This window comes from Aythya marila (genome assembly GCF_965140915.1).
Source record: "Aythya marila genome assembly, chromosome: 6".
NCBI classification, from domain to species: domain Eukaryota; kingdom Metazoa; phylum Chordata; class Aves; order Anseriformes; family Anatidae; genus Aythya; species Aythya marila.
The window spans coordinates 24,886,180-24,912,839 of NC_139047.1; the positions used below are offsets into that span (position 1 = coordinate 24,886,180).

At 46.4% G+C, this 26,660-nt stretch overlaps 1 protein-coding gene across 6 annotated transcripts in view; it reads left to right on the plus strand.

Moving 5' to 3' along the window:
- SEMA5B (semaphorin 5B) overlaps positions 1-26,660 on the plus strand; it is a 261,113-nt gene that overhangs the window by 102,132 nt on the left and 132,321 nt on the right. For all 6 annotated transcript variants that reach the window (XM_082763900.1, XM_082763904.1, XM_082763905.1 and 3 more), the window contains one exon: positions 25,186-25,391. In XM_082763900.1, the coding sequence (XP_082620026.1) occupies positions 25,238-25,391 (154 nt within the window). In that variant the 5' untranslated portion in view covers positions 25,186-25,237. The remainder of the gene's footprint in view (positions 1-25,185; positions 25,392-26,660) is intronic.

Here is a 26,660-nt window from a genome sequence, read left to right on the forward strand (position 1 = left end):
CGCCGTGTCAGTTGTTCTGGCAGGTGGTTCCTGGAGAACAAAGGGAGATTAAATATCCCCAGGAATTTTAGTCTGCTGCAGAAAACATTAGTAAAAAGGACTTTTGTGGAGGGTTGGTGCGTTACTTGCTGGCTGGCTGGGTGATGACGGGGCGCCGGGTTCCTGGCCGGGTTCGGCGGGGCGGGAGGCAGAGATGTGGCACGGTGGGGTGTCCCAGCTCTCGTGCTGAGACGAGGGCTCTTGGAGAAAGGCCTGTGCATGATGCAGTGACATGGCAGCTTTAGCTTTAGCAGTTTTCCATGGACACAGCCATTTTCCTCCAGCACTGTGGTGTGGCAGCCAATTTCACACCGCTGCCGCAGGCACAAGGAGGACGTCGCTGCCCAGGCAGGTTCGCGGGCGCCGCAATTCCACCTCTTGCTCTCTGCAGAAAGTAATCAGCTTGACTTGGGGGTTGCTTCTCTTCTGTTGTGCTTCAAAGCGTCAGCACATCTCCTATGTGCGGATATAAAACACTCCCCTGTAGAAAACTGTTAATGCTTGTTGCCTTCCACATTGGACTCCCGTGTTCTGGTTTTCCAGGAACTTTGCAGCTTGGGGGATCTGTGTTAGTAAAGCTGCAGCAACACAGCAGACAACTTGTGCTGAATGGCCTGAGAGTGAGTAGTCAACCTGGTGATGAACCTGTACTGATGGCTGTGCTGTCCCGGCTCGGCTGCTTGCCTGTCCAGATGTGGCTGGATGCTTTGGTCTAAACTGTGCTGCAAACACTCATAGCTGGATTAGAGCCTGTGGGGGTGGTAGCACCCATCCCTTGCAACCTATTTTGGATGCAAAATGCTTCTTGAAAATATAAAAAAATGCAGCCTTCTAAATGGAAGGAAAAAGAATAGAGCAGAGAAAGAATAGGAAATGAAAAGAGCGTACCCAGATCAGCTGCATGCACAGTTTTTCACCTCTCTCAGATGAGAATGGTAAATCTTCCTTTCTCTGCAATTCCAAGCTGCTGACTTGCTCTGGGACCTCTGATTTACCTGAATATCTTCTCTTATGCTGAAATCAGTTTTTTAATGCTGCTTATGCACTCTACTTGCAGTTGAAAATCCGATGCCATTTTAACATTTCATCTACTGTCTTTAGTCCATTGAACAGAAATAATGGGAAGAAGACAGAGTGGTAAAGAAAAACACCAATGGGAAGTAGAATGAAAACTGATTGATGAGACATAATGGAGTTAAGCAACAGCTGTTGAGCACCACTAACTGACTGTCTTATTATGTTCTTCCAAAGGCTCATCTCCCCCGACCCTCACAGGCCGAGCGCTCCGGGTGTGTGCACTGCAAGTCAATGCGAAGCGGAGGCACAACATTTGCCCACAGATTCACAGGGAGCTTTGCAGTCAGGCAGTGGTGGCATGAACGCCAGCCTGATCTGATCTGTTAGTGCGGTTGCGTCCAACCCCCCCAGCCTTTTAAACAGGGAGAAACAGCAGCTCTAAGTGGCTGTGAGGTTTCAATTACATTTACGCCCTAGAGGGACACAGCGGTGACCTGGTGCTGATGGATTTATGAGTATGTTATCTGACAGGAAGGCGGGCTTAAAAACAATTGGTGCAACACATGCTTAGTTATTACATTAAACTACTTCCCTTGGCTTGGACGTCTCTATTTTTCTCCCCTCCGCAGGCTCAGGTAGTCCAGTCCTGCCATTGATAGGGAGATTATTTTCTCATAGTTGCTGCAGAAATCACAACTAAAGTAATTTGAGACATTAAAAAAAAACACAAAACAACACACCAACATTTGAATCATCAGCGTGTTGAGAAGCCTTTTACTTCAGATGCTTTCTTAAAAGCTGAGAGGATTATTTTCTCCGACTAGTCTGTGCAGGAGGATTTCAGAAAGGAAGAGTTAGGTTTTTTTGAACACTCTTACATTTAAATCCTTAGAATAGACATGTTTCCTTGATATATCATCTTGTCCGTGTTATATCTACAAGAGCTTGGTTTATTTATTTAGAAGCCATAGAAGATTATTCTTGAAAGTTAAGAATTGCTTTCCTTATTGCTTTGGAGCTTTTTACTCTCTTTCGGGACCAATCACTATCAGACGGAGAATTAAATATTGATGGGAAATAATTAAAACAGTTTAAATGGGCTGAAAAATATACAACTGTCACGAGTATGAACGCGTTCAAATTAAATAATAATATTTCAGCGTTCTCTAGTATGTCACAAGCCTACATGTGTACTTTTCAGCACAAAACAACTGCCATGTGTAATGGCCTCAGTTTTACTGATGTATTCACCGCTAACCTATGTGTGAAGACTGCTAAGCATTTTTTAATTAACTTACGTCAAACGTCGCATAGCAGTGCATCAACGAGAACTTACAAGAAGGACAAATCTTCATTCAGCTCAGATCAATACGTGTACATAATTCATTACACCTGTACCGAAATATCCTACCAAGGCACCTTAACGCCGACCCAAGAGGCTCTGCAGACAGCAGATGTCTATTTTAATAATTATTGCCGTAACAGGGATGAGTAGGACTATACCCTCGGCTGCTCGTGCACATTGTAGTGCTTGATGGCACCTACCTGCACCGATCTGCTTGCGTGATCTGGGTGACTTACCTCTTGCAGAGCTAGGAGCTGAGCCAGGTGTTCCAGCTGTACCAGCCCCTCTGAACATCCTCTTTGGTGTTGTAACAGCTTGGTGGAAATGAATGGCATGGACCTGAGCTTTGGATTCACCTGAAGGTGTGCTTTTTCTTCAGTAGACCCTGTTTTTGCCTTTGGGCTACCCAAGAGAAGGTGGCATTGCATGTTTTTACCTTGGTATTCCAATAAAAACTGCCTGTTGGGGAAGAAAAGAGCCCCAGTACTATCCATTGCCTAACACATTTGACACCACTCTATCTGTCTTGGCCATTCGCTTCCTCCTCTAGTGGAGGATGAAGTGGTCGAGTCCATGACAGTCTCAGCTGGTTCAGCCATTCCTGAGTGCCAACACCGCAGTTCTTGCAGCAGCCTGGGTGCCAAAACTGCCAATACTTAGCAAGTGAAGGGCTCTGCACTTGTGAGTTAGCAGTCTGCTGCCTGGAGCAAGTGACTGAAGAGGTCCGGGTGTGGATATTTTGTGATGAGAACTCACCAGCAGCGCTGCAGCAAGAGGAGGGGAGATGTGAAGAAATCAGGCAATTATGTGGGCTTTATCTCCTAGTCGCACAGAAAGTAGTTTGACGTAGCCAACTACTTTGCTGCAGAGCAAAATTTTCCTCTTAGCAGTCTGTGCATGGATCAGCCAGGGACATAATGTCTGCTTTTGTATTTTTTCCTTATTCCCGTTGCCTATCAGGTGGTCACTGAGGTACAAGGACAAGGAAGTTTAAATGTGCAAGCAGCCAATAGACAGCAGCTCTTTCGAAACTCACCACCTTGGTAGAGCTGTGCCGGAGCAGCATTTCCAGCCCATGTTCTGTAGCTGACCCCGCTGCCAACCCTACCGAAGGAAACAATCCAGCCTGGGACACACGGGAGCATGTTCCTTACCCGTCCCTGCAGCTCGCAGCAGTAGCCTCGTGGTGCATAACCCGATGCACTGTCTACCTGGCGGTGAGGAAGATACAAAGCCTGGGATTTTCGCTTTGCTGTGTGGGTCCCATTAGAAACTCGTGTGACCTCCCTGTGGCTGCCAGGTTAGTGGCAACAGCGCATTTTGCTGAGAATGTTTGGCAAGGAGAGCTTTTATTTTGTACTTTCCTGTCTGACAGATGGTTTTTGGTTGAAGCAGGGGTGGAAATTCCCCACAGTAGTTACAGGGAGACTTGGCCACATCCACTGGCATTAATTATAATAATTGTCCTTCGTAATTAGCCGCGTGCCAGAGCTGGAGGCACAACATCATGTCTCTGCTGACTCCGTCTGATTTCGGGTCCTTTTGCGGCTTGCTCTCCCACAACTGGGAAGCAGGTTGTTTGGGCTAGAATTAGAGTCGTAGGTAGGCAGCAGCTGCTCTGGAGCTTTTTTATATGCTGGTTGGATGTGTGAGATCAAATTGTTTTTGTTCATTTAGCAGCCTGTTCAATGGAGGGGGAAGAACAACGCGAGCCTCAGTAACTGCTAGCATCCTGTTCTGACAGTGGCTGTGCCTGCGGATGACACTGAAGTGTATTGATGGCCGTAAATGATCCGTTCCTGTTCCACTGCAGAAGTAGGAACCAGCCCTACGTGTACCTACTTCTGCAGAGAAACCTTTTCCCATTGCGTGTTGTACCAGCCTGTGCAGGTGGCCTTTGGTTTGCCCTGAACTTGGTGTAAGCATTTACTCAGCAAATACAATACTGCTGAAATTATGCAGGAATTTTCTGCCTTGTAATTTAAACCTGGGGCTGGATGCACTGCCAGGACTCTTGTATTTAACCTATAAGCCTGTGTACAAAAAGGGAGGGCTTTTGTCTGAGCCCTGAACCCTAGTGATGGTGGAGTACCCGGGCATCCCTGCTTCTTTAGCAGGGTCCCACCCTATCTGGGTTGGCACAGAGGTAGTCTGAAGCACAGCAACTTCTCCTAAAAGGATTTCACAGCAGTGGGAACAAGGGATTTACGGGGTACCTCTTATGCAGAAGTGATAATCTCCATGAGAAAGCGTGAATGCTACAGGTGGGTTACTGCGTGGGAAGATCGGGTTTATACTGCTTCATTTTCCACTTTAACTTAATCTTTTGCATCATACACAATCATAGCAGGCTGCAGTGATACGGTGGATGGGCAAGGTAAGCACCACGTTACCAAAAAGAGAGTTAGTGTATGGAGTGTATTTCACCTCTAATGCGGTATGGAGATGAAATCCAACTTGTGTCAAGCAGCCTTGACCATGGAGGTACGGCACTGATGCCGTAGTGAGTGAACAGGCACCCAACCATGCTGGGCTTCGAGACGGAGGCTTTCCAGAGACACTCCCATGCAGTATGTCAGGAGCCCTGGATGACAGCACAATTAACTTCTCGTTGGCAGACAAAGATATTTCTGCTTTGTCTGGAGAGGGAACACAAGGTGGCTGCCCAGTCGGAATTGCGAGAAGAAATCCGGGCTCACTGTGCTCGGCTAGGTCTTTTAGGAACAACAACAGAGTCAGTTTATTTTTCTTTCTGGCTTCACGTCAAGCCAAGGCTGACACCAGGGGTGGATCTGACTCGCTGCTCAGCTCAGCCTGGGGACGTGGCAGCAGAACGTGTGGCTTTCTCTGGCGCCTAAACCCGAACTTCCCGAGAAAGCGAGAAAATCTGCGTTTCCTTCCTGCATCGCGTGCATCAAATGGCTTCAGCTTATGATATTGTATTACATTATTAAAGCTAAACTCCAAGGGAGCAGGTGGCCCTGTGATGTTATTTCACCTCCCAAGTCTGTTGGCAAATCTGTCATCTTCACGTCAAGTGAGAATGAATTTTGGTGGCTGCAGTCTGGGGGATTTTCAGAAGCAGGGAATTAGTAGTGGTAATGGCTGTTAGCGTTACGTGTTTGCTTTGTGTGCAGAGGAATTGACTGTGACGCGTGGTCACACTATGCTGTGGCTGTGGTCACTATAAAGAGAGGAAAAGTCGCAGCATTTTCTCTGAAGACCTACAATTCCCAAACCGTTTGGAAAGTTTGGAGGAGTTGGGATTATCACGTCTCTAATCTGCAGGGGATTTGTCTGTGTCCAAGCATGGAGGGCTATCCTGCGGGCTCAACCCAAGGAGAAGCCATGGACAGGAGCAGGAAATGTTTACTTGGTGCCTGTCTGCACTGTGCGTAGGTTAAACCCGCTCCAAATTGAAAAGGAAAATTGGAATAGAAAGCAAACCCATATCCAGTGCTCTCAGCATTCAAGGAAAAAAAAATACACAGGAAAGAATCTGCATCTCAATCTCATCGTCGTGTTAAAGGAGATGTACTGAATTTGCAGAATGGCTGCAGCAAGTTGTGAATAATGTATGAAAGGGAAAAATTGCTTCCCTGTGCACAGAGAGAATGCAAACAGCTGTGCTGCTTGCTGCGTGCGCCTTGCAGACACCAGCATCGCTGGGGACCCACGGAGAGTGAAGCAAATCCCGAGTTCCCAAGTTGAGTTTCCCCTCCTGCTCTGGCACCGGGCCTTAAAAAAGAGTTTAAAATGACTTTTATTGCTTATAATTAATTTTTGTTCCTTTTCTCTTTTTATTTTTTTTCCCTCTTCTATTGGGCAACTGGCCAGGCGGAGGGAGGGAGAGGGGGATGAGAAACATACACAAAGAGGCCAAATAAGGGAACGTGAGGCTAAATACATTATAGCTAATGTGTTTTTTTTTCCCTTTTAGAGCTCAACCTTCTCTTTTTTGATGTTGCTCTGTGTTTACTGTTAATGAGAGATAAGGATTAATAAGCCTGGCAAAAGCCAATGGCTTCTGGTGCTACAAACCAAGCCTGGATTTCTCTCGCCTCTACCCGCCGCTCAGGTATTTGCTGTAACCCACTCTGGCAGGCCAAGGCAGAACCTGGTCAAACACCAGATCTGTGCTTCAATGCATCCAGGGCAGATTTGCAGAAGTTGTTTTTTTTTTTTTTTTTTTTTTTGTCTCAATTGCTGTGGGCCAGAAAATGAGACTGGTGCCAAGTTATGTGGCAGCTTTATGGTGTTGGCTGAGGTTTAAGGCCAGCAGGACACTGCACTCTAAAAGGGCCACCAGTCTGTTTCAGGAGGTTATCTGAACTCTCGTCTTTGGGAAAAAAAAGGGGAGGGGAAGGGGGAATGAAGACAAGCTCATTATTTACATAGCTTTCATTTAAATTCAGCTTTGAATCCTACAGTCTGAATTCAAACAGATGAGCGAATAGCAAAACACAACTCGAAGAGCTGTCCCTCATTGCCAGGGGAACCTTTTGTCTGGTGTGGAGAAGAAAACACAGACAATTAGTCATTTTTATGCTTTCAAAGCATTGGTTTGATGGTGCCAAACTTTTTCTTTTTTTTTTTTTTTTGAGAGAGAGAGATCTCGTCTACTTCAGCTATCTGCCACTCTGCTTTATGACATTTCTAGGGCAACTGGCATCTTCGTGGAGAGCCACCACCCGGTGGTCCCAGCGCTCAGACGGCTGCTCCTGGTGGCTCCTTTCCCTTCAGCCCTCGCAGATTGCCGTAGCTCAATTGCCACGGCTCCGTTTCTAAAATCACAGCAGCAAAGTTATGGTTATGATTCCTTACGAGCACAGGTGAATGATTTCTCGTGGTGGATTTTTGCAAGGCTGATGGTTAGGAAGGCTTCAGCTTTCTGCTCTGTCAGGTTGCTTCGGAGGCAAGGGACCTTGGCCAAGAATATTCCTTGTAACTCTCTTGAACTTTGCTGGGAGTGACGTTAGCTTCACTGCTCTGGAAAAATGGAGCTGTCTTGTCTGGGCTTCTCGTCTGTGGAGCAGGAGAGGTGAAGGGAAAGGCAGTGGGAGGAAAGAGCTCCGGGATGGGGCTGCAGAGCGGGCAGCCTCCTGCAGACTGCCCGTGGAATTGCTTCTGTCAAAGACTGAATCTCAGAAAGCTGGTATGGGGTAATTGGTGCTGTAGGACCTGGTCCTAAGAGGAGGGGAGCTGGTTCCTGACTAAAGGAGACGGGAACCTTTGCTCTCCTGGCCCACAGCCTGGGGGGAGTTCAGGGGGATGCTGTGATTGCGTCACTGTTCTTAAAACATTTCCTTGTGAACTCTGATCATTTTATCATCCCGTGTAAGCCATGTGGATCGTGGTAGAGAGATGCCGAGGAAGCTGCACTGCAACTGAGCGCAGTCAAAACAAGAGGCAGGGAGCTGCGCTGATGTGTTCGCAGAGACGTTCCCCTGTGCATCAATTTTGTGTTCCAGTGCTGGCTGAAAGCTCTTTGACAGCACTTTTAGTCTGGGGCTTGTGTGTTTGAAAAGCATCTAGCATGTTGGTGGCAGCTATTTGGGAAGCAGTACCCTTCATTGCCCATTGTTATCCTTCTCCCTGCTCCGGTGGCTGTGCAGCGGCTGAACAGCGTTGATCATTCAGATCGCCTCCTGGTTTTCAGGCCAGGATGCCCCAAAGAGGTTTGCGGGCTCGTTGGCTAGCCAAGGGTAAACAGGCATCGTGCTTTCCACCAGACCTTCTCTCTGAGGTGGAAAAGGGGCAAGGAAGTGCAGAGTTTGCTGATGAAAATAACTGAGAAAGTTACTTCTAATGCTTGTGCTTACAGCTGGAGCCTGTTTGCTAACACCTCAGGCACTAATGCTTCCCCTTCGCCGATGAGTGTCCACGTTCAGCTGCTGGCTTGGTGCAAGAATATCATGAATAGGATTTTTTATTTATTAGCTGCGGTACTGTGGCACGTAGGAGTTGCGTTACGCTGGGCACAGTACAAACACATTTATTTAGACTGGTGTGAAAATTACTAATGAGGAAAGATGGCTGGCCAAAGCTCTAGGCGTCCTGACACCTCGGAATAAAACAATGACATCCCAACCGTGTTTAAAGTGATGATTCCAGCAGAAACTCAGCCAGCTGCTTCCAGAAACTCCTCCAGCATACCATTAGCCTTCTCTAAATAGTCTATAAAACAGAAGACTTGACAAATGTTAGGAGATGGTCTTTACCCTGAAGTGTTTACAGTCCAAAGCCTCCATCCTTCAGATAAGTGTCTGCTTATGTGATGATGTCCAGTGAGAAGACGTTGTTACTTGTCTTCCTTAAAATTATGCGTGTCTCTGGATGGCAAGAGCAGAAATCAAAGGGGGGTGAAAGGAAAACTCTTATTTACTTGAAAAGAAAGAAAAGTTGAAGACTTAAGCTGAAAGGACTTGCCTGAGGCCCTGTAGAAAGTCAGTGGCAGAGCCCAGAATAGAAGCCAGATGTTCCCAGTCTGCGACAATCTGCTTGAACAAGAACCTAACAGCGAGATGTTTTCCTTCAAAGTCTGTTTTCACCCCCCCTTTGAATTATCTTTTGGTCCTCTTTTTATTTTTATTTTTTTAAAGGATATCTAGAGAATGCCATGGGAGTTTCAAACCAAGATAATGCTTTGAGGAAGCCAAGCTTTGGGATATTTGCTTGTGTTCTGATTTACTCTGAGCGAGGGGAGCTGCTCTGATTCTAATTCTTCGGCAGGAGCCTCAAAGATTGCGAGAGTCTATAAATATTTGCTTTATTTGCAGTGAGGAGTACAGGAAGTTCTGCGTTAGCCTAATTTAGGCTTCAATATAGGCTATTTATGTACTACCTCCCGGGACCACCTCTGATTACTGAAAGAGTGACCTTATTGGAAACCAACAAGTAGGTCTGCACTTAATTATAAAGGACTCAGAGCGCGCTGCGGAGCCCTAACAAAGGTATTTTTGTAGATGATGTTACGTGTTTTTATTTAACAGCTCAAATTAAGAGAGCTAAAACAGATGGCATACTTGTTACTGCTCTCTGAGAACACCTACAGAAGGACACCGAGATTAACGGAGAGGCCAAGACTAATAGGTCAGGAGTGGTGGCAAGGATCATGCTGTCTGGGCTCCCTAATTAACATCTGAAAGCAATAATGAACTGGTCAGTGGGGTCAGGGACAGGTGATGCTGTGTCGAGGGGGAGAAAGAGGGTTTTGTTCCTGCTCTGCGTTTGGAAGAAGTGGTTTAAACGGTTTTGCCTCTTTTTTGACTTTCTGATAATAGCAGTGACTTAATCTAATCTAAATGTGGTCTTTGGAGAAAATCTGCTCTAGGACTTTTCCAAAATAATTTCCTGGAGGAAAGAAGAACCTCTGTGAGTGAAGTTCAGAGCGGTGTCTGTGGAGAGAAATGTAAAAAGCTGACTTACGGGGCAGCGAGTTTATACACGGGAAGATGCTCCTCTGGGGCATTATAGAAAATGATTATAGCAGATTTTGTTCATCAAGGCAAAGTAAGCTAAATCAGATACAAGGCGAAGCCCTTAGGAGGGGGGAGGAACGTATTCAATTTAGTGAGGCAACTGTGATAGTAATTAAAGCCCAGATGGAAACCTTTGAATGTGTCTGGCGTCTGTGTATCCGCTGCGTTTTTTCTGTTAACTTGACATTATAAAAGGAGCACCCAAAGAATAAAGAGATGGTGTTTGAAATTTCATCAGTCAAGCACTGTCCCCAATTTGATTTATTGTAAACAATCTTCAAAATGGGTTTGGGTGTATATGATACAGGCAAGGAGTTTTCTCAAGTGGTAATTCACAAAGAGGGAACTTGTACATTATTTGTAGATTTGTCTTTGCTGAAACGCAGTCAGGATTAATCACACCATTCGCCAGCTCTGACTGTGAACCTCTTGTACTTCGGACATATGGATAGAATTTTGCTCTGCTGCTATAAACTCTGAAGCAGAGTGCTGCGCTGTTTACTTTAGGAGAAGATATACTGCAAGATTTCAGTTGAAAAAAAAAAACACCATACATTAAAATAATTAATATAAAACTCAAGGATTAAAAAGGGAAACGCCGTCCTACTTCTTTTCCTCTAATACGCAAGCCAAGAGTAAATGATGATATTGTATGGAAACAGTGTTAAAGGGTTAGCAAAATGTGAAGAGTTATTTTTCTATTCCTGCTGAATGAAGAGGGGTTGGCCCTAACCCTGCTGCACTGTCGCACTCACAGGGAGCCTCGAGCGTGCCCTGCCTCGTGTTGGAGCCATTGCCTGAAGCAGGCAGGCTGCTAACAGCCCCGGATCCTCCGCCACACACACGGCTTGAGGTCTCCTACAGGTGGGCTATGATTTAGTGCTACCACCACTCGAGCAGCTGCAGCACTGAGCTCGTGTCAGCGCCCTCCTGGTGTCACAGCGAGGCTCGGCGTGCCTGCACCGGGCAGAGTTTGCAGCTCGGAGCAAAGCAAAAGCACGGAGGGGAAGGGGAGATGCTCCTCTTCAGGGGTGCTGCCTTGCTGTTTGCTGCATCACCTCCAAACACATACCTAGGGGCTTTTGGAAAAGTCTGACGCTCCCCAGGCGGGCCTGTTTACGGGCAATTTTGTGATATTAGAGTTGCAGGCAAAGCTCTAGTTAAGCGTGTGTAATTAGCGGCAATATTAATGGTCTTTAATGATACTAACTCCAGGCACTGGTGTTTTCCCTGAGTTTTCCTTACCTCTGTGCTGATAATGGCTTACATCCTTGTACTAAATCCATGCTGCCAAAATCCTTATGGTGCTTTCCACTTTAAAAAGTGTCTCCATGCGAGCCTATTTCCCCCATGTATGCTGTCAGTCTTCATTATAAGGCTTTTCTTTCACTGAAGTATATCTTTTGCAGTCTGAATTCAGAAATAACAATAAAAAGCCACTTCTCTAACATACAGAGCTTTCTTTTAATGGAGATTTTTTGAAGAGCTCTGCTCTTACTCCACCAATCTGCACCTAATTGCAAGTGGCTCAGTGCCCATTGACGGAGACCCAAAATCCTGGATCCCATAACTCGTCGGTTTGAGATGGATTAAATTAAGCTTCAGATTTAATTTTTTAATCTTAATTCTACCTCCACCTTTAATATCTGAGGGCACAACAAGCGTACATGTCTCTGGAAGGTGTTTTTTACATGAGCCAGGTTGCCACCTGCAGCCTCGGAGCCGGAGTCGTGGTGGAGTTGCGCACCTGATGGCTTTCCCATCCGCTTCTCGCTTGTCAGCCCGTAACTTTACTTAAAGACAAACGAATTGTAATTAAAACAATCCTTTTTTATTCCCTAAAACCAACATCCTGTAAAGTTTATAAGACCACTGGCTATATTTATGGCCCCTACACCCCCAAGGGGGGGCCGTGCTGCTTTTGTCTGAGGCTTTATCGCCGCCACGGGAGCAAGGGCTGAACCGTGCATCAATGTTCGTCGGAGGAGACCTGAGAGATTTATAATGGGAAAACGCTGACAGTTTGGTAATTTATTGCCACACTAATGGGCAGTGCTGTAGTTCCTGACAGCTCCAAGCCTTTGTTCTCCGGGATAGCTGGTTTCTAGTCCACTTGCTTTCCTGGATTCTCCCCCCACTGTCTGATGAATGGGTTGAGGATGGTGAATTTCTCTATCTCTGCATTTTCCTGAGTCTGTTTTCACATCCTTCCACCTTTAGGACTTCTGGTGTTGAAATTTGTACAGGGTTACGGGAACTTCACAGCTGAAAGGCCTCTTCACCCAAGTTGCTTTTGTCCTGGTTGCTCTTGTGGCCGCGGCCCCAGCGGCGCACATTGCCGCGTCCCGAGGAGCTCGCAGCCACCGAGCAGCTCCTGCTTCTCCCAACTTGTTTGAGGAGAGGGCTGTGCATCTGCATAATGGCCTCAGACAGAAAGTGCTTTATCTTGGCGAGTTAGTGAGTCAGTTTAGGGGTATTCTATTGGCAAACGCTTTCAGAGAAATTATGCATGGTAAATTAATGAAGGCCGGCAGAGGTATTATGGTGGGTGAATGCACATGCCATTAGAGTCAATGGCTGGCTGAAAAAAGTTAACGGTCATTAAGTGACTGTTAAAAAGGCCGGTGGACACAGATTTACTCCCTTGCAGGGCTCGGGCTGGGTTAGGGGAAGACAGAGCTCGCCTTGGCCGCTGGGCCACCGGACAGCCCGGCCTCTGTGTGTCCATCCCTGCCTCCGTTGGCTCCTGCCTCTGGGAGATGTACCAGAGCCCGCGAGAGCCCGACATGCGAGCAGGTAAAGCCCCCGCGTCCCTTCTCCTTTCTGGGCACTGCTCGGGGACAGAGCCGAGGCGGGTGGCCCAGGGTAATGTTTGAAGAGGGCTTCAAGGGTGCCGGAAAGGGAGCCCGGCAGCGGGGACATGGCAGGACAGGGGATTGCTGGATCCATCCCCTCCGAGGAGGGGGCTCTCAAATAAGTCCCCTGTGAGTAGCGGGGTGTCACCTCCCCTTCGCGTTCAGATAGCGAGGACATTGGGTGGGTGTTGGAGCAGACCTGACCGTGAGCCGGTGGTATGGAAATGGAGCACTGAGCTGCGGCTGAAGGTTAGGCAGCCCTCTACCATTGCTGGCAATTCAGCCGTGAATTTGCCTTATACAAAATAGAAGAGACGTGGGCTATTTCCTGGGCACCTCTATTCCTCCCGGGCCTTGAGCGGTGTCGATTTTTTTTTCCCACATTGTATTTTGAATGCGTTCATTCTGACTGAAATAAAATGCATGGAGAAAATTAATGATTTGATATCTGCTCGCTGCCGCCAAAAAAAATATAAAAGCGTCTTTGATCTGGGGGCTTTAAAAAAAGTGAGCCGGACCAGTTACTGATACTTACTTACTGACCTAAGTAAGTGATAAAGCGACTGTGTCGAAGTTTAATTAGTCTTGATCAAGATAGGTTTTTAAGATTTAGAACTGGTGGCCTTTTGAAGAAGAAAGGCTTCGAGATGTCATTTATGCCACAACATGTCCTTTTATCACACTTTGTATTTCTCCAGCAGGAGCGGTTTTTATTTTAGAGAAAAAGAGAAATGGCTCATTTGATGGAGATTAGCACGGACAAGCTTACTAATATCTGAAGACAATTTCTCTGTCTTACCTTTTTCTGTATTTCATATCCCACAGAGATTACCTCAGACTGCTGTTGTTAGTCACTGTTATTTATATAAAGATATGTAATGCGTTTGTGCTGGAGGGGTCGCCTGTAACGGGGTGTGCAATTTCAGAGTGTGGGGACGGGCAGGAATTACGGTGAAGAATTGCTTCCCAGTGACAGCTTTATCCTGTCTGTAATATGTCATTGCATGTGACTTCCAATTAATCACGCAGTAACAAAACATTGCGTCTGGCGACAGTGGTGCGGCCATTAATATCGAGAAGCAAGTCTCGGCTTTATGAACACAAACGCTGTCGCGGTCCCCTGCCCACTCGTGCGCTTTAATCACCTCGTCTCAACGTGGAAGGCCCATTTCTCTCTTCCCCTCTCCCCCACCAGCCTCCATTGTGATCTATTAAACTGCAATCCATAACGTCTCGCCTCGCCGTAATGCTCCGAGGGTGTGCGCTTTGAAATGATTGCAGGAATTTGACTTTGTCTCACTCTGCCTTGACCTTGGTGTCTTCGGTGCCTTCCCCTCCCTCTGTTTTCAAAGAGGGAGTGAGGGGTTGGGAGAGAGAATAGGAGAGTGACAGAGTGGACTTCGAGATATTTCATGGGAGGTTTAATGTTGCTCTTTGAGGAAATGGGGGAGATAAAAGGTAAGAGAGAGGCCGTTACTGGAAGACAAAAAGTACAGATTTGCAAATTTTCAGGAGAAAAGGCATCAGGATGTCGAGCATAACTGGCTCCATAGACGGAAGGCTGCCGTGTGCTGGACCTCATTGGTAAGCACGGTGGAAACCTTGCAGTAATTCTTCCTCTTGCTCAGTCTCCCATTTATAATAAGATTGCTCGGTAATGTATCAATTTAAGTAAAATCCCCAAATCTCCTTGTGTTTTACAGCTATATCTATATCCTGAGCGGAAACATAAAGAGCCACTTGGGTGCTTTGTGCTTGGGCCACCAAGAAAGAAGGACGCCCTGGTCCCAGCCACCCAGCTGAGTCCCTGTTATTACACCCGACCAAATTCGGGGCTGGAGTCTCACTCCATGGAAATCCGTGGCCTTTTTCAGTTGTTTCTTTTGGGTTAGCACTCAGGTTTTACACCTTACACGACAAATGAGAAGCCTGGCAGTAATTAGTGTCAATGCTTTTCTTTTTCCCCCAGGAAGGAGATGAATTTAATTTTAAAAAAGTGCTTGGCTGGACAGTGTTGGAAGAATCTCCAGAGCAATCTGAAGGCAGAGCACATTATATGAAACAGATGAAATGCATTTCTGTATCTTTTCCTATGTATTAATACTGTTTGCGAATTTAGGACACATTTGACCACTTGCCTTGAAAAGCACACACTGGACGAGGCGTTTGTGTTAGCCGTGGGCTGTGACAATGGTGTGTTGGGTGCGCGGAGTACTTTCACTTTGCCTAAAAATGAAGCAAAAATCTTTGTGAGCGATAACAGCGAGGTTAGGAGCTCCCCGGGGAGATCTTCCTTCTCTGGCTGGCTGAGTCTCCCCGTTGTCCCTGAATTATCAGCCAGACAACACAACAAGAGGTAAAGGAGGGTTTAATGTGGTTGTTCTGGGGTAAGTGGTGTTTTACACCGCACCACACAAGGTCCTCACTCCCTCTGGGCATTGCGACTTGTGCCAGTTGGCAAGGGTACTGGGTTTGGCTCTTTAATTAACGCTCCCCCATCTATCCTGCCGCATTAGCAGTGCATCTGACAGGATGCTGAACTTGCAAAACTACAAGAAATAAAAGCAATTCCCCTCAAGTAGACTTGAAGGCATTTGGTATCACAAAAGGTGACCTCTTTGGTCATTAGACTGGGCCTGATCCCTGGCAGATGCAAACCAGCACAGCTTCATAAAGCCATTTAATGCCAGGCGTACTAGGATCCTCTTGCATGCAGGAGAGGCTCCAAGAAGGAGGGTATGTAATCAATTTCTCCTTCCCAAATTATTTTTCCAGAATCCCCACAGTATGGTGTTTGAGTAATAGAATAATTTCCTAGCTATTAAGAGCCTGAAAATCAGCAGTAATTAACTTAGTGCAAATTCTTCTCTTCCTCTCCCTCCTCCTTGCTCAAAAAAACAAACAAACCCCCTTTCTCAGTGGGGGAAATGCAGATGGAAGCGGTGTCTTCCGCCTTAGTGAAGCTGTGTATAGACTACATTTCCCCCCCCCTTTCGGTTCTGTGAATAACATAATTGCTTTGTTATCCCTCAGGGGATTTGTAATATTAACATTGGTTAATGACATTAATTCAAGTTTTTACCATTAATAAAATGGCATTGCTTAAAATTAAGCATTACATTTCAATTAGTAGTCCATCGAAGACTTTAATAGTCTGGAGCATTAAAGTGATTTTTTTTTTAATTTCTTATTAATTTTTTATTGTATCATGCTAATTTCCAAAGAGTGATTGAAAGCCCAGCTGATCCAACCACCGACCCTATCTGCCATGTTTCTTGAGGGAACTTCTTTCTTTTATGACATTATGCAAAAAGGTCACATTTCCACAAAGCAGGAATCTGTTTCCGTCACCTCCTGAATTCATTATCATCCTTTTTACTTTTTAACATGAGGCACATGATATACAGGCACCCCAGGTGGACATGTTTAAATTAATCTAGTAATAATTGATTCAGAAGAGATTTGGAGGACAGAATTTGCATAAAAGCCATAATGAGAGCAAATCCTCCAAGGCCAGACTGAACAGCTAAGTCCCTGAATAACTTACATCTTCTAAACTAATTTGGTTATATATGCAGTATGAAGGTGTGGGGGCTGGAGCACCGTGTGATTGGAATTCATTACAAATAATTCATCTGCTCCGGAAAGCCTGGCCTTGCGATGTATAAAAACCATATCAGCCCCCAAATGCATGCTCAGGCCCTGCCTCCTGGAAGCTGACGGTGAGGTTTCTGTCTGAGGGCTCACTTATTTTTTTTCCAAAGCATTTCTGAGGAGCAATGCTGGCACCCCAGGGCTGGGGCATGCTGTCGGACCAGTGCTTCTCCTCCTCGTAGGGTGTCCTCCAAGCTGAGGTTTTGGCTGGGCATTGGAAATGGCCAAAGAGCTGGATGTGGGGGACGGTCTCAGCTGTTAGTTTCAGGTATTCGTCCCTTCCTTTCCAGCACGGAGCTGCTTAGCTAGGTCATTGGGTTTGTATTAAATTCTGCATCACCTTGGTGTCTGGGAATTTAGGGTAAGGGACATCTTACAGGGTTGGGACCGTGCAGACTATAGGCTGTTCACATAAAGTAAATCTGTGGGCAGTGAAAATTATGACTCCAGTTCATTAAAAGAATGCAGCCAGGGGCTTTTTGAGGGGTCACTGCCCTGCTTCACATTCTCTTTGCCTAAATATGTTTGAGAAAAATGCTAAAAGGGTCTTGCTGTGATCCCATACAGTAATTCCTGTGCTGGGGAGCTGGATTAGCAGGTAGCACAGAGCCACGCTCCTAGTATCCGATAGGTAGCACGGGGTTTTCGGAGAAAGAGGAAAATTCAGCTCAGCCTTTTCAGAAATTGCTGAACACTGAATATTTTCTAGGGGAAAATTGATGTCGCTGTGGTTTTTTTTTTTGAGCTGTCCGTTCCCTCATTGCTGCCCTCCGATGCCGCCCTGCAGCCAGGTAGGTCTGGCAGGAGCTCCCCTGCAGCACCCCGGGGACAACGCCAGAGTCTGGGCAGCCCAAGGCAGGGGGAAGAGTTATGAGAGCCAACAGGTAGCTGCTGCTGCGAGAAACAAGAGGAGAGCTGGGCATGGCAGGAGAAAACGGAGCCTGGCTGATGATTATTATTTTGTCTGTTCGGATTTGGGGTGTATATTGGCTGCTTGAATGCCTTCTGGCCAAGGGTTTCCATATGATAAATGATGCTGCGCAGTGCCAGGAAGAAGCCGCAGCAAAACATATTCTTGTCTCCAAGCAGGCTGAAACTCGGGAGCAGCGCTCCAGCAAGGCGTTATTCTCCTGGAGTTACGATGAAGCCCGTCTGTGTTAAGTGGCAACTGGTAATCACAAGGCTTTGACCAAAACAGAAAAGCTGTGGTTTCTCTCTCTTGCACAGGCAAGCATTAAAAGAGAAAGTTCTTCTCACCAGCACGGGAAGGAGCTGCTGGGAGCAGAGAGGTGACTTGTGGCATCACATCATCTGCCTCTGACCCCGGCACAGGGGGTTTTCCTCTGCTGGAGAGTCGAATTTTAAGATTGCGCCAGCTCAAAGGAAAAATAAGATTTTTCTAATTTCATCTTAGTGTTTTCCCAGCTGTACAGCCACAAGGTTGCCACAGTGGCCACGACACAGCTTATGGAGGTTGCCTATCTGCTCAATGCAATCTGTGGACTGCCGTGGTCCCTGGCTCGCCCTCACAGTGTGAAGAGAGAAATCTTGCCAGTTTCCAACCTGCATGAAGTCTGGTACAGTTTGGAACCACTGTCACTACCTTCCATACTAAAATCCCATCAGATGTCTCTAGTGGACCCTGTAATAAGAGTTGAATAAAAAACTAGTGTCAATAAAACAAAGGCTAGCACTCTTAATAGCTCAAAATTCAAGGGCACTTACAGTTTTCATAATAAACTGTGAGAAAAATAAATAAATAAAAGCCCACATCAGGAGAATTTAGAAGAATAGAGAAGAGTTTACTTCTTTTCCTGACTACCAAAAGCTGGTTGCCATTACTAGTGAGCAAAACCAGAGTTTGTTGTGTTTCGGTTTCGCCAGCTGTAATGCCACAGCTGCAGGTTGGAGGGGCAGGGGGAGCACCCCACGTCTGGAAATCACTGCAGGTATATCAGCCCCTCCAGGCTGGTGGTGGGGCCCGTGGCTCTGCTAATTTGCAGATGTACAAGCCACACTGTGCAGGAGGCAACTGGAAGAGAAGCTGCTGCAGTAGTGTTTGTACAACAGCTGTAGGTTTAAGGCATGTGGGCTTGGGTACTAAATCTCAAACCAGAAAGAGCCCGTTGGCAGTAAGGGCTGGTTGCAGTTACTCTGCTGCTGAACCTACGGTACCTGCGTTATGTAGCTGATCTGCATGTAAAGAGCACAGCTGGTCCTTTACATCTGGATTTACAGCAGCCGTGCAGAGGGCTCTACATCATGTGTACAGCAAGAGCAGAGCTTGCAGAGCTCCGGGCATGCTCCCCTGCTGCAGGCAGGGCTCTGAAATCGATAACGTGCTGCTGCTGTCCTGGGTGCCCAGGGGATGCCTCGCCGCTTGGGCTGTGCGTTGCCCTCATTCATCCTGCCCTGTCGATGGAGCATCCAGAGGCCTTGACTGGGAGCCAGGAGCTCCTGAGTCCTGATCCAGGCTGCAGCAAACTTGGGGCTGAATTGCAGTCGGGCTAAGTACCACAGCATCCCTTGCGTCCTGCTGTTGTGTAGCTGGCTGTTGCGAATCACAGCCTCAGCTTTTGTCTCAGAGTTTCACAGATGGAGCACATGAAAAATAACTCCACAGTTGGTCCAGGTCCCAAAAATACCTCTGCTTTGACAGTCTCGCAGAGAGGCGAGTCTGTGAGCAACAAACGGAAGGTCTTTCCATCCCCGGTGTAGAGGCAGTCTTCTGGAGAGCAGCAGAAGCCTAACACCAGGAAAATAAATGTGTGTAAGCTTTCGTTGCCAAACCCGATCTTTGGATAAACAGAAAACTTCAGACTCCAAGGCACCTTTTCACAAGTGCTAAATTCATACCCCAAACAAACCCTCCCCAAACCTCTCATGTCTTTATATTATGTGTAGCCTGTAAAAAAAGAGATCTAGAGCCCTTTGGGGAGAGCCTCTCCAGGCAGTTGGGGACAAACTCGATGTGTGGTCAGGTTAGCGCTATTCAAAGGCAGGGCTGAGTGTCAGCAGAGCAGGTATTTATTTATGCCCGCTGGCCTTGGCAGGAGCCCAGCAGCACAGTGTCTTTTGCTCTGCTACACAGGCTTTTATTGTTGAATCAGCTTTATTTCACGACAGCTTTCTACAGTGGGTTCCTGTTCGGGAGGGCCTCCTCCGAAGGTGAGGAATAGCTCAGTTTGCAGGACGGTGCCGCCACAAACCCACTGCTAAGGCCAAGCCACCAGGTGGGAGCTGGAGGGGGCTCACACCCAGCCACGGGAAGGGCCCTGACACCGACCCACTCATTTTGGACCAAGCCCTTATTAAAAGAGCTTTGTCTCCATTACCTGAGCTGAATGAGAACTTCCCACTGCCTTCTGTGGTTTGGGACCTTGACCAGTCGTAGGTGGGTTTGAACAGCAATTGAAAAACACTCTAGAAATAAAATACCCCAAATTATGCTGTCAATCTTTTGTGGGATGTAGCCTGAAGAAGATCAAGCTGTAGACTATTACTATTCAGCTCCACTACAGGCTTCATGGGCCCTGAACCAAGCAGCATATTAGGTTAAACTGATTTCTCCTCTGCTGAGTTACCTGAATTATTTATATGGATCTAGATAACAGAAAGGTTGCAACGAAGTGACCTGTATCGTGAGATCTTGATTGTTTTGTTCCTGATATAAAACCTACCGCAATGCTGCGGTGGGTACCGTGCTGGCCGAGAGGCAGGAGCTGGGAGGGTGCCCAGCGGTGAGCGTGGAGCTCCAGTTTCCACCCTGCTGCTGAACTGTAGGGTTTCTTTAAAAGATAACCCTCGGATTAGATGCATGAAAATGTGGTACGCTCTTCCTGGGGCGTTGCGAGAGCCGGTTCAGCATGAGGCTCTTGCATGCTGTTGTGGGAATCCCTGAGCACAGGGCGCAGGACAGCATGACAAAACCCAGTTCCCGTGTGTTTGCCTCAAAAATAAACGAACGGGCAAAGCTCAGTATAGCGAGGCTGCTCCGTGTCCCCAGCACAGGCACTAGAGGCTGGGCACAGTGACACGGCCAGGGCCAGAGGAAAGGCCGTGCCTTTTCCTCGACAATGTGCCCAGCCCTCAAGCCAGCCCAAGGCAGGAATTCCTGCCGGAGGGGAGGGCACGGAGCGGTGCAGGGACAAGGGCTGAGGTTTTGTTGGCCTCGCAGTTCTCTTTTTTAGGACAGAGCCGCCTGTGCCAGCCTGTCGTAGCTTCATTGCTGAGCTGCCGTGCTGTAAAATGTTTGTATTTATTTCCTTAATTCTGCTAGTGCTGTTTTGAATACTTCAGTGTTCAGCTCTTGCCTCTGCTCTTCTTCTCTCTGGTATCCCATTCTAATAAAATCATAACTGTGCCAATGACAAAAGATCCCGAGCAGGAGAATTAATGCTTTTTCAGGAGGTTCCTTTTTTAGCCTTTTTTAAAGGCATCTCTTTTCTTTAAAATGAAAGATGAAGCATTTTCTTTTATCCTTAAACTTTACTGTCACGTTTTATTAAGTCAAAATGATAGTTACAGTCAGAGGAAAGCAGGATATGGATTCCTGGTACAGCCATTTTTAAAGTGCGCTTTGTTTTAAAGCCTTGAAGATTGATTGAAGGTATTTTTCTTTTCGACACGGAGCTTTAGTCAAAGGGGGCCTGATCTGAGTTACCCTCTGTAAATCAGGATTAGTTCCTGCCAAATCGATGGAGTTGCAATCCTACAATACCGGGGGAGCCGGAGAAGTCTCTCGCCCCAAAAGCAAACACAGGGGGGACCACAGGCGATCCCCCAGCACCGTGCTTGGGCAGGGGGCGAAGCCACGAGGCCTAGCGGGATGCAGGCTGTCCCTGCCAGGCTGCTGGGAGAAGGGGACACATGCCAGTGGGTCTGTGCTCGCAGGATCATCAGGGCTGCACGTCTCCCATCTGTGGTGACACACTGGGCCTGCAGACCTCCTGCGGCCCCCAGGAGGAGCAGCCCTCGGCCCGGCCTGTGCCTGATTTAGGAGACAAGAGAACGGTGGCAGAAGCGGTGCTCTACAAAATGCCTCTCTCTGGAGCGTGTTTCACAGCATCCAGCGGGGCCTGAATTTGTTGACCTTCCTGGCTGAGGGCCAGAGGGATTCAGTGTGCATGGCAGGAGAGGGGGAGAGAGGCCCCAGCCCAAGGTCTTGGGGCCTTCACCACGGGCTTTCAGGAGGGAGAGGACAGAAAGACTTGGACAGACAATCTTGCTGGACGTTTTCATCCCTTTTTTTTTAATGTGTCTGCATTTTGGAGCGGGGAAATAGCCAAGGTGGTATAGATACATCAAAATGAGTGAATACAGAATGGGAACGATATGTCCTGCCTGGGATTTGAGTTTAACCAGGGATTTCAGCTCTTGTCTCTCATCTGTACTGAAACCTTGACAGCTGATTTCTCGAGCCCTAAGCCATTTTGAGCAGAGAGACTTTAATAAGAACAGCTCTTTTTGTAGCATTTAAACTGTGTCTAAACGGCTTAGCACCAGGACAAGTTCCAGCAGCACAAGCCGCGGCGAGCCTGGGCTGCGCTTAGGACGTGTGGTGCTTCAGCGGTCCGGCCGCGGAGGGCTGCTCCAGCCCTCGCAGTGAAAATCTGCAGCTGGGGCAAAATGGGAGGCTTGAGTCCGGCCATCTCCAGCAGAATTAAAACATTTACACTTCATAGCTAGCTGCCAGACTCTCCCAGACAGCCACTAGTTTGCTCTTGGCCTACAACTGATCTCCTCCTGCACGCTGCACTTTTTCATATGGTGAGTATGGGTTTTTTGGAAATAAAGTCGCAGCAGCTGGGAATAGCAGTTACTTAGTTAGGGCCTCTCTTAAAATATTCAGAAGAAAATGGCCAAGGCAGCCTGAGAAGGGGCAGATTGTAGGAGTAACCGTTTGCAATACTATCTGCAGTCTGAATTTTGTTCAGCCGATGCTCCAGGGCTCTGATTTCTTTTGCCCTTGATCAAGCTGGAATTTACCCGCTGACTCCAGTTCAGGGCTGCACATGGCACAGATTTTGTTTAGTAGATTTGATGGATGTAATTGGATGAAAGATGTAGCCAAGGAAGGGAGGGATACAAGCTTTTTATATTGTTTATTTTTCATCTTTCTTTGATCGTGTATTTCCACTCCACGTCAAGTTTAAAACCATGATTTTCATGCACACTTCGGATTTCCCTATGACAATAAGGAAAAAGAAGATGGAACTTTACCCCAAATACTGGTTACAGCTTTCTAAGGAATGCTGAAGTCCCTTGGACTGTGGTAAAATCTCCCAGGGAAAGTGGCAGAAATCCAGCTCCTTGGCACATTTTACAACTAGTCCAGACAAAACACTAGTAAATGTACTCTGCTTTGGCACAGAATAGGCTGTGGGACATTATGAAGCTTTCTTGTATGCAACTTTTTCTCATTTCATGGCCCTGTTGAGTGCGAGGCTTGAATTTACTCATCTGCTGATTCTAGACCACACAAGGCCCTGGAGGAGCATTGGAGGACTGCGGGGAAGCTCTGCTCTGTGTCCTTGAGCACTGTTATCTAATTTAAAAGTTTTATTCACCTGACTTGAGATCATTTTTTGGATGCTTCATACTTGAAAACAGCCATATTGGCTCAGATTAAAAGTCTGTCAGTACCTTATTTCTAGGATTAGCTAATAACAGCTGCACTGGGAGGAGTACAGCACGTGTAACGTCAGATTTCTGTGCCTGTCTCTTCCAGTTTCCAGCAAGGATATCTGATAGTGAAAAAGTCCTCTTGCAATATTCATTTCCCACAACAAGCATCTCCTATCTAGGGAAGGTTTGGCTTTGTCTCTTCTGGAACTATTAGTGGAGCTACAGAACTGCGTGTCCCTGGGGTTCACATCTGTGTGCTGTATTTAACTTCTGGATCTATACTGGAAAAACTGTCATTTAAACCAATGGCTGAAAAAATAATCCAATGCTTCATCATCAATAACTTCCATTACAGCGTGACTTGCACAACATCTCCATCATCTGAGATGCCACAGTACCCATTTGTGTATGCCCTGCAGTATGCTTGTGCTTAATGACTAAACGCTGTGCTGGCTTTAGCTTTGAATGATTTCACATCTATAACTTCTGCCAGTCCCATTTTTTAATTTAACATTATATTTGCTGTGTTAAAAACAACAACAACAACAAAAGCAAAGCACAGCTCCATAGCGAAGTGCTGCAGAAATTCCTTTGGAGAAATGGAAGGGCTTTTCATACAGTTCTGCATAAAATCTGTATGTATATGGGTCTGGAAAAATTGTGAAATGCTGTAATCTCTCACTCACACTAGTTAGGAAACCAAGTCCCAAGAACTCCCCCAAATTCTGAATGCCAGTGTTATTTTCAGTCAGTGGTACGCAGCTACTGCAGGGGATATGCATAATGGATGCACTGGCAACTCATCTTTGTGCCAGTGTTTAAAATCACAGAGCAATAGAGATAAGAATAAAACATAGGCTCCATCTTTCAAACCTGCTGTCTGCCATCGCTGCTGTAAGCACTCTGTTATTGCTCCTGTGGTGCCCAAGGACCTTTTCAAACTTCTTCCAGCTCCTCGATGTCACAGCATTGTCCCCTGTGTTGGAGTTCGCTCCACGCCACGAGCCTGCCATTGCTTATCAGTGCCTCACGTTACTGGCTCCCAGTCTGGCCACTTCAGCTCACTGAAGGTGTTTTGGAGTCTCCAACCAAAAATATAGAGGTGTTGGGCACTGCAGGAGGTGACTGTTGTGCTCCCCTTATGAATCACTACACCCACGGGAATTGAAAATCTCATTATGTGCGAATTTAATCTGAATCAACTTTATCACTAGGTAAGATTCAAGGATAGAAGACTCCATTTGTTTGAAAACACGTGTTTGCAATAATTGAACAAAGTTACGGAGGAAAACACAATGTGCACATCAGTAGGATTAAATTTGGCAATGCAGATTTTCCTAAGCTGCCGCAGCATCTTGGGGAGCTTGTGGCATGGGCTAATTAATCCACCGTCCCCTGCCTCAGGCCCGGTAGGCCCTGGGGAGCTTTTAGAGCTATATCTTTTCTGCTTCTATTGTTAAAAACTGCTCACGTAGAAAAGGCATGATTTGCCCCTCTCCTACCCGGTGAGAAGAGCTCCTCCTCTTCAGCTGTGGCTCAGCTCTTGTGTCTGGGAGCTCTAGCATCCCACGATAATGCAGGCAATTGACTCTCTTCTCACCATTCTCCCTATTAAGCTCTTAATTTTTATGTTACACCTTAATTAGCACTTTCCTGGCAACACCTTTCAATTGGCTTTTCTTGTTTCAAGGCATTTAAAACAGCAGTGGTAAAATGTATAAATCTCCTATTAGAACAGCATTCCTTGCATGTGTTCTGGCGTGCCCTTAGCAATTTCTTGAGTGTAAGACAACATTTAAACATGGACATGTCATGCAGCTGGGGAGCGAGGTGTCCACTGGGGGACACAGTTACACCTGGAGTATTTGTGAGCTCATATTGTCACCACTAACCATGGCACAGTGGGTACTGTGTGAGGACACATGCCCCAAAGCTACACATATAAATATTTAGAAAGCTGTGCACTTCACCTCTCTTTGAAGTTAAAAGCCCAAATACAGTCGTAAATTGGGTCATTTGTTTTTTAGTTACTGGTTTTTGAGATATTTTCATGTGTACTTACCACAAGTGGGGTTGGGATGAAAGGGGAACTCCACCCTTCTCTACCCATGTTACACACTGTGGATAAGCATTCATCTTTCTGAAAGTGGAATTATTTGTGTTTCAGGTATCCTCCCTGGGCCTACCTTGGAAGCTAGATCTGCGACCGCCCTTCAGTCATGGTTGTTTCAAGATTAAAGGCCATTTCCCTGTCATTGCCAAGCCTTTTTCTTCTTGCTTTTCATCTCTCAGCATCACAGAATGTACCTGAATACTCTGAAGCTGAACATCAGCAGTGTGTCAGGAAAGAACATCCCACAATTGCTTTTGAAGGTAAGAGCTTCTATTCCTGTTTCAAGTTCCAGTAGGATGATCCATTTTGAAGTCCTTCCTGGTGTTGTTACGGATGATGGTTGAATTGGTGCTTTTCCTTACACCTGCTATCCACAGGCCAGTGCAAGTGGGCTGGTGAATAACATCCGCTTTGATGCTTTGCAGGGTTTTCACTCTGAGGTTTCACAGCAGTCACATAATTCAGGCAGTTTAGGGACTACTGGTCTAAGAATCTCCACTTCCAATTCTGCTACAGCCTCCCAGTAACCTTGTGCTGTGTTGAAACTGTGTCTCAGTTTCCTTTCTTCTAAATGGATTCAGTAGTGTTTATATACCTCTCATGGCTGGCTGGATCCAGTTCCATAAAGTGGTAAGTGAGAGAGAATTTGGACATATCTGAATGCAAGAGAAGTAAATTGATTTAAAATTATAGTGACTGACATTTTTTGTTGCCTTTTTTTTTTTTTTTTTGTATGTATTTATCACTTCTGCCAGTAGTTTTTCACCTGGACACTTGACAAGGTCTTAAGAATGTAAGAGGGAGCCTTTGTACTGCAGTGCCCTGCTACACCACACAAAAATGTGGACAATCCTTTTACTGTCCCTACGCCATGTGGAATTACCCTTATTCTTATCTCAGTTGGATTTTCCATGAACGTCTTTGTGCCCCTAAGTTGCTGTCTGTCCAATCCGTCCATGCACCCACATGGCACTTAGCTCATGATGCTGGTATTAATGTTATTTCTGCATTCACCCTGGCCTTGTGCGTTAAGCTCGGTATGCCAGCATCAGCAGCTGCTGAATCTCCTTGCTAAAAGTGGTTTCCTCCTAAATGTTGAAATATTGATTTTGGTTCCCACTTAAGGCCTTGCAATGCGTCTCTTGTTACATTCTTTGCTAAAGGCAATTAAGTACCTTGCAGTGTGTCTCTAGTTAGGTTCTTTGCTAAAGGCAATTTAGCAGTGGTTTTGTGACCTTTGAGATAGGGTTTCCAGGAAGAAAGCAGTCAAAGGCTTCCTTGCTGACCTTTCAGGGTTCTTCTGGAGAGCTTTACTCTTCTTTGGAGAGGAAGAAACTGTTCTCTCTTCATTTGGAAAGTGTAAGAGGTTTCTTGTCTGTTTTCCATTACCTGTGCTTTAAAGGTTTAAATGGATTAAAGTAAATTAGCAAAATCTTTAAGCCTACATGATATGGCACTGGCTCTAACCTTGCTCTGGTGGGTAAATAAACCTTGATTTTAATTGCTAAATAAGTCTGGCCATCTGTTAA